The sequence below is a fragment of the Sphaeramia orbicularis genome, chromosome 7 (assembly GCF_902148855.1).
Source record: "Sphaeramia orbicularis chromosome 7, fSphaOr1.1, whole genome shotgun sequence".
Taxonomy (NCBI): domain Eukaryota; kingdom Metazoa; phylum Chordata; class Actinopteri; order Kurtiformes; family Apogonidae; genus Sphaeramia; species Sphaeramia orbicularis.
The window spans coordinates 17,322,407-17,331,091 of NC_043963.1; the positions used below are offsets into that span (position 1 = coordinate 17,322,407).

An 8,685-nucleotide genomic window follows, 5' to 3' on the forward strand; every position below is an offset into this window, starting at 1 on the left:
GAACAATATGATCTAAAGTGGGTTGGATCAGTAAAATACAATGATAATAACCTATAAATACTCACAACTCCTATTTTTTCTCTTTGTAAATGTAAAAATTTTCATCTATTTACACTAAAACAAAGTATAATTTTGCAAAAACTGTGAATAACCTCAGCAAATATGAACCACCTAAAATGTCTTGAGAAAAAAATGCAATTTTAACAATATTATGTCTTTAAATGATCAACTGAAGTATAAAATTGTTAAAACTGCTCTTATTTATTCAGTTTGTTCATGTTATTCACATGGTTTTGAAGGAACTTTCCTCTAAAACATAGAGGAAAGTTTGGAGTAATATTATTTATATATTATAATGTTATTATTTCACTGGTCCGGCCCACTTCAGATCAAATTAAGCTAAATGTGGCCCCTGAACTATAATGAGTTTGACACCCCTGATGTAGATGTTCATAAAAGCTTAGATTAAAGTTAAGGGTTATTGTATCTGGAAAAAAAAAGAAGAACAAATGACTTTATCAGCAAATTTATCAATAACTGTGTCCATCCACTGTCATTGATCCAACTCCATTAATGCTGTAGAAGATGATTGTGTTTCTATGGTAACTACGGAGCCCCTGAACGTCCAAATGGGTCAATTCTGATGACCATGAAAAGATGAAAAACTGTATTTTACACTAATTTTTTACATGTATTAATAGGATTAGTGGATCAGAAGTTATTAAATATTTTATAGTGGTGGATAGTTTTGGTTGCTAGTGGTTGTTTGGGTCTTTATGGGTTAAAGTCTACAACGTTTTTTTGCTCCAGGTGTTGTTTTCTGCAGATAAATGTTCTAAATTTGGTTTAGAATTCAGGGAACATGTCGTCAGTAGTTTCTAAAATCAGCAAAACACATATATCTATACAAAGGAAAACCAGTGGGATCTTCATTTTTTCCACAGCTGTAGATAAATGTGACTTTTTTAGTTGACTTAAAGAGCTAAATGTTTCTTAATTATCAGTTCTGAGGAGATGAGTTATCCACTGATGCAGGCGCTGTAGTAGACGGCGCTGCTAGCATCAGACAGAGCAGATATAAGAGGACTGCTGCCGTCGTCACAAACACTACCCCCAGACAGAACCACATCTCTGCTAATCATACTGTTAATGCTACCGCCCACACCGCTGCTGCGCCCACTCAGGACCTTAGCTCCACCTCCACAGGTCCCGCCCACTCCGTAAGCCTCGTCTCGACTCCTCCTGACGTTGACGTACTGGTCGAACTCGTGCCGGTCCACCTCAGACCAGAACTCAGCAGAGGAAGGAGTCACGTGGCCGGAGGCGTCCGGATGTGACGGGTGGAGGAACGCTGAGGAACACGAGGAGGTTTCAGGTGGAGGAGAGAGCTGACCCAAGTGAGATGGGGTGAAGTGGGCGGAGTTGGAGGTGGGGCCTGTGGAGTACATGTGGTTAAAGTAAGCGACGCTTTGGTTGGGTTTGACCGGTTCAGGGAGGCTGATCGACGGGTAAGACCCAGGAGAGGTGGAGTCAGGTGGAGGACACTTTACTGGACTCCTTAAGGTGATGTGGTGGCCCGGAACATGGGATGGGTTTAACCGGGCGGAACCAGAACTCATATCAGAGTCAGAACTCATTCTAGAATCCATTCTGGATCCTCGACCCGGACTCAAACTGGAGTTTAAACCCTGACCGTGAGCCGGAGCACTGTGGATGGGGTTATGGTGGCCGTGGCTGTTGTAGTGGTGGCTGTAGTGCTGGTTCTGGTTCTGGTTGTGGTGCTGGAGATGGTGGTGGTACCCGTTCCACCCGCCCATCCCCGCCTCATCCTGCATGTGTTGGGGGAAAAACACAGACTCCCCGCCTCCGTCCTCCAGAACATCCAGCGGGGACATCTCCGGAGTGGGTAGACCGTAACTCTCCAGCTCGGAGAGTCCGGGGGCCTGCAGGTCCCTGAAGTGTCCCAGCGAAGGCAGCAGGTGATGGGGGTGATGGTGGTGTGGAGGAGGGGCCCCTGGATGTCCATACGCAGACCCCCCAGAGATGCTCTCTGCACCCAGGGGGTTGATTCCAGGCCCTAACCCCAGGCCAGGTGTCCCTCCCTGGGCTAAACTGTGCAGCAGGAGTCCCGGTTCAACTCGTTTCAGTTTTTTGGTGGTCTTCTTGCGGCGAGGACGGTACTTATAGTTCGGGTGGTCCTGAAGGTGCTGGACTCGCAGACGTTCGGCTTCTTCGACAAACGGACGCTTTTCTGATGCGCTTAGGGCCTTCCATGACTGACCTGCAACATGAGGAGAAAATAGAAAAGAAACTGAAATTTTAGTTTAGATAGTTTTTACTCTATTTTAGAACCATATCGTATTCAAATTACTTTTTCTTGTACCTTAAAACTATGTCAGAAACGGTAACAACTACAGTTTCCAAATACGATAAATAAGTTTGAAATGTCATGACTACTTAGAGAAAAATCGTATGAACTGCAAGAGATTTTCTGCCATTTTATATTTTCTCCCAAAATTTTTTTTTTTTGTTATGGCCTTTACTTTTGAGCAACTGACTGAAAAAAATGACATACCATATCTGTAATTAAGTTTTTTTTTTTTTTTGGATATTTGATCATCTAACCAAATTCGCGGTGTCTGTTCAGATGTTAGGTCTGTGCGTCACTGCCCAGTCTGCCACTAGGGGGCACCACACAGCGTTTTCAGGTTTTAACTCATAACTGGAACGATGCTAAAAACAACTCACATTAAATTTTTAACCACGAAAACTTACATAAACACTATAATATTACAAACATGAGCATGGAGGTATAAATACAAATTGAAATCAAATACTGTTAATAATTTAAGAGTGTGGATTCGTGTGCAAAGAGTCTTCCATCTAACTTAAAGCAGTGATATTTTACATTGTTTTTAATGAAATTATGCATTTTAAAACATTTCCCTGTGGTCTACATAAACTGTAAATGCTATACTTGGGTCTGAATTCTTCATTAATTCAACTCCACAGGTCCATCTTCAACCCTATTTCTGAGTAATGACACCAGAAAGGTCATTTTGAGCACTGGCCCTTTAAATACAAATGACCCCACCCCCTCCAGGTTGATGACCATGCTGCTCTGTCCTGTTCAGCCACTTGTGTTTATTAATAAAAACCAACAACTGAACATTTTAGGTAATCGGCTCAAAGTTTGGACATATTTTCAATTTTTACAACAAGCGCTGCAGCTGATAAACAATTATGTCGTACTCGGAGAAATATTCGTCAGAAGTCTTGAACTTATTTTTGCAAATGTCGTGATGTAATTAGTTAAGCAGGAATTAAAACAGGTTGTAGAAATCCATTCAATTTTTGCCCAAATGAATATAAAGATAGCTTTGCAGCACCTGGAGGGTTCAAATTCAAACTTTACGAACTATTAGGGTCCAAATACACAAATAAATGAACCAAAGACTAATAAAAGTGGGTTTAGCAAAATATGACCCCTTTAACACTTTCATGGATGAAATATAAAAACCTTTTACATATTTACATATTGACTCTATGGACAACATGTGTATTAATATTCAACTTGAATCGATAAACATTAATAGACCTACTTAGTGAATAGAAATGTCTTTTATGCATCAAATGTGTATATTCATTGGATTTTAATGTTTAACAATTTTACTGATCTTATTGTGTTTCATAATGTTCAGGTCTTAGTAAAAGTAAAAAAAAAAAACAAAAAAAAAACATATATATGTACATACTGACATACAGCTATAATTATGCAAATATAAGATAGAATAATTTTCTTTTGACAATTAACATTGTGTTCACGTCAACAAATTAATAAAAGACAGATAGCTTTAAGCTCAGATCATTTATTAGTTTTGTAGTTGATTTTTTTGTTTGATAAGTAAGTATTATGTCTAATAATACTTGTATGGTAAAGTAATTGAAAGTAAATTAAAAGAACATTGAAACACGATCAATTACTTTTATGGTTCCTGTCAGTCACAGACTTTTCAAGTGATCGTAACTTTTTGCTCATATGCCATTCCAGGGTTTTGACCAGTCTGATAGTAAGTAAAAGTACTAATACAACAGTGCAAAAACACACCATTTCACCAAATAATGCATTAAAAATCCTACGTCAATAAAGATACATGAATATTGTCAGTAAAATATGGTCTTCAGTGTTTCTGCCTTTGACTGAAACATGATTCTATCTGTTAAAGGGAGAAGAAAAGAGGAAAAAAAAAAAATTCTGATGCACAAATCTGGTTCCACTTTGTCCCTATTCTTTGATTCTGTCTGTGACATACTAGATAATTATTGACATGTTTAAAGGGAAAATCAGTATTTGATGGAGCGTTTATCGCGTCTCTGATATGTGAAATGTGCGCTGACTACACACAGCTTTGTGCAACATGTTGGAAACCATTCATTTAGTTTATTTAAGTTATTTAAGTTACAGCTATGTGTTTGGCTTCAAAATCGTTTGTGAAAAAGAAACTACAGCTGTCAGATAAATGGAGTAAAAGTACAGTATTTAAATATCCAAGTATCTGTCTGAATCTCTATAATCACATAATGTTACTATTAATATTAAATAGAAACATATTAGAATCACTGTGTTACAGGTGTCACTATATAAACACAGATGCTCAGGTTTATTTATCTAGTGTTTCACATTAATTAAAAAAAAACAAACAAAAAACAACCAGTTATTTGATGTTTTACAGACAAATCTGTATCGCATTAACCCATAAACACCCAAACATCCACCAGCGAACAAAAGCATCTACTGATATAAACTGTTTAATACCTGTTGATCCATTAATTCTATAAATCCATGTAAATAATTGGTGTAAAATACAGTTTGTCATCTTTTCATGGTCATCAGATATGACCCATTTGGACGTTCAGAGGCTCTGTAGTTACCATGGAAACACCGTCATCTTCTACAACATTAAATCACCAGTAAAACCCATGGAGTTGGATCAATGACAGTGAATGGAGATGCTTGTTTTTAAGTTCAGTTAATGATAGATTTTACTGAAAAAGTCACTTTTTTCCTCCATTTTCTCATTTAATTTGAGCTTTTATGGACATCAACCCTGATCTGTAAATTAAATAATGGAAAATACCAGATATTCACTTAGGAACACAAAATACTTAGCATAATATTAGAATAAATGTTGATAAATCACTTAAGAAAAGTTGAAAAGTGAGAAAAAAAATCATTTGGGAACTGCCACAAAAGTAGCACTGGGTCTTTATGGGTTAAGTTTTGTAGTTTGTTTATGTAAAGATTTTTAAATCCCAATACACAATTAAAATATATGTAATCGATAATTAAATTCAATTTTATTTGTGGAGCCCTATATCACAACAATGTTGCCTCACAGGGCTTTACAGAATTAGTTGGATATGAAAACAGTCAAATAAACAGCAGATGAAGGAAATGGATTAATGATTATAGTTCTGATCATAAGTGATAATAATGTAGAATTATTTTAACTAAAGATGTTAATGTACATTAATATTTAAGTAATTGAAGTCAATTGATTCTGAGTTAACCCTTTCATGCATGAATTATGAGAGCCTTAATCAAGATCCTTTTTTTTTTCCTGAGTGTTTTTATTCCTCTAGGCATAAAAAAAAACAATGCAGTTAAAAAATTTTTATGAACCTATTTTTCATGGAGTTGCAAAAATGTCCACTCAGCTGGAAACCATTTAATTTTTGAAGTAAAGAAACATATTTACTGATATACTGTGTGAAAAGTATGAAATAAAAATATTTTTAATGCAGCTAATCTGATGTTTTCTCTCATTTTAACAGAAAATATGCAAAAAAAAAAAAAAAAAACTTGTAAAAAAAATCCAAACTGCTATTTACAGTCTAATAATAATTAAAAAGCAATTAATTTCCACTCAAACACATTAGTGCAGATCAGGTTTATGAAAAACAGCAAAGTTACAGTAATAGTAAGAATTACAGTGTATGGGATGATGCATGAGCGTTCACTGTGTTGGCTGATATGGAATTAAAAACGACAACATCCATGAATAAACAAGAGAACAGCTGGAGAATAACTGTCCACTGGAGTGACCACTGTGCATGAAAGGGTTAAATTACATTGAAACTGGAAAAAAAGAACAAAAAAAAAAAAACAAAAAAAACCTTTTGGTGGATTGCTTATAGACTGGATGAGTTTGACATCAAATACTGAATTCCATTATGTGCAGAAAGTTGCATCATGTCTGCAGAGTTAAAATTCTGAGGTTGGTACGGCCTTTGATGGAAGCTGTTACATCTATTCATGAGGCTAAAACTCAACGATTTCACCTGAAAATAAACTAAAATTGACATTTTAATTCCATATTTTAAATTCTTCTTAAAGAGTAAAGTAAATGTATTCAAACTGGTCTATTAGAAACCTGTGAATTTACCCAGTTCTGGTTTTTGTAGTGTTTTTTTTGTGTCTTTTGTGGAGTCTTACCAAGCATCTTGCTGAGGACAGCGTTGTGCAGGTCTGGGTTCTGCAGAGCCAGCCTCTTCCTCTCATCTTTAGCCCAAACCATGAAGGCGTTCATGGGCCTGCGGATCCTCTGGTCTCCCCCAACGGCCTTCCCGTCCGCCGACACACCTCCCCTGCTCCCATCTGCGCTCTGACAAATCCTGGGTTCGGTTCTCCTCAGACCATCAGGAGAGCTGCAGTCCCCGGAGAGGTTCTGCTCAAAGCCCATTTCAGAATCAGAGGCCGGACTCGGGGTCCCGGACGTCCAAGGATCCTCCACAGAGACCCGGCTGGGATGCAGCAGGGTCTCTCTAGTAAAGCTGGGCTCGGTTAAATTCATCCCAGAGCTTTGTGTTGGGTTTTTTTTGTGTGTTTTTTTCTTTTTCTTAGTCCGAGTGAAGTTCTGCAAATGTCTGTGTCAGTTTGTTGGGTTGTAAAGTTCTGGAAAAGATTAGTTTCAGATCACAAGCGCACAGATCAAGAGAAGAATTTGATGGATTTGGAACACAAATCCCAAAGCAAAGCATGGAGATGTGAGAGGAGGGGAAGACGAGGCAGAAAGAGAAAACAAACACGATGTGGTGCAGGATATTCCCTGAAAACGATCCACACTGACCCTGCCTTTCTCTCCTCAATTTTTTTTTTTTTTTTTGTTTGGAGTGTGCGGTTTGTCCACAGCTCGATTCCCCTTCGTCACTCCGGCCGTCTGTCTCTCCGTCTCTCTGTCTTGTCTGAAAGTTTGGAAACTTGTGGCCAGATTTAACCGACCCACGCTGTGTATATATACCCCGCCCTGACCAATCACATAAATATATAGCAGCCAGTTTAACCAATGAGACGCCAGGCGGACGCTCAGTGTGTGGGAGAGGAAAAGGGGGGGGCTTTCCTCCTCTGTGACCGCCACCCTTCAACACACACACACACACACACACACACACACATACACACACACAGATGTAATCAGAGAGCTTCCATTGTTTCTGCTCAACTGAGAATGGAGCTTCTCACACACACCATTACACACATTCAAAACACACACACACACACGCACACACATACGTATATAAATGCGCAGACTGACGCTCTAATTGTGTGTGAAACAAGCGCACAGACTAAAAGTGAGAGACAACACATTTGTAATTATGTTTGCAGCTAAACATGAGTGAGCGCAGAGTGAATGTGTTTCCATATACAGTGTGTACTGGACGTGTGTGTGTGTGTGAATGCATGTCATGGGTTTACAAATGCAGATGGAGTTTATCGAAGCCTGGGTGGAAATGCACTTTTATCGTCAGCTCAATAAAAAGAAAGAAACTTAACAAAAACCAGTCCATGAGTCATCGGACTGAAGTGTTGTAGGGTCTCATGGTCTCTCAGTCCAGCATCTTAATGAGGTTAGTCGACCACTTTTAGGCCACATTTACACCAGTGGTTTCCAACCTTTTTTGGCTCATGACCCCATTTTAACATCACAAATTTCTGGCGACCCCAGACATTCAAAACAGCGACTTTTTTTTTTTTTTGCTAAAAATTTAGTTCTTTTTAATCATGTAATAGTTTATTATACTATGTTACAAATAAACGTTAATTTTAGAGGTCATTTAATCTATATAATGTAATTTATTATGGACAGAGGCAGAAAAGCCAGGTGTAGATTACTGCACAAAGTGAGAATTTGATTTTCCTTGGTCAGGATATGTACAGTCAATCCAGCTTGGATTTACAAGGCTGACAATTAATACTGAACAAACAAGAACTCAAACTATGAATTATGAAAGAGCTGCAGCATCTGAAACTGACCACAATGAACATTTGACAGATAAACAGAACCACAGTGCTTCAGTTTCAGACTCACAGTTTGTCATGTCTTTTATGTATTAGGGTTGTCTGTCTCAACTCACTATATATTTTTTTTATCAGTATTTTATTTTATTCTTTAATTACTAGAAATTTCAGGCGACCCCATTTGAATTCCATGTGACCCCACATGGGGTCCCAATCCCAAGGTTGAAAAACACTGGTTTACATAATTGCGATCTGAACCAAAAATGCAAAAGTTGTCACTTTTAATTTCGTGTTTTGACATGCATTTTGGGGGGAATATCTGCATGCAGACTGACGTGCAAAAATGTGTGAAATTTCCTATTTATCGATGTAGTATGCACACCAGG

The 8,685-nt window shown here is 38.0% G+C and overlaps 1 protein-coding gene across 1 annotated transcript; it reads right to left on the reverse strand.

Moving 5' to 3' along the window:
* Positions 1-672: 672 nt before the first annotated feature.
* On the reverse strand, positions 673-7,246 carry sox18 (SRY-box transcription factor 18). Its single transcript, XM_030137940.1, has 2 exons — positions 6,497-7,246; positions 673-2,281 (listed from the first exon to the last, which is right to left on the reverse strand). Exons 1-2 carry the CDS (start codon positions 6,852-6,854, stop codon positions 1,020-1,022), a joined length of 1,620 nt encoding a protein of 539 aa, XP_029993800.1. The 5' UTR covers positions 6,855-7,246; the 3' UTR covers positions 673-1,019.
* Between the last annotated feature and the right edge of the window lie 1,439 nt (positions 7,247-8,685).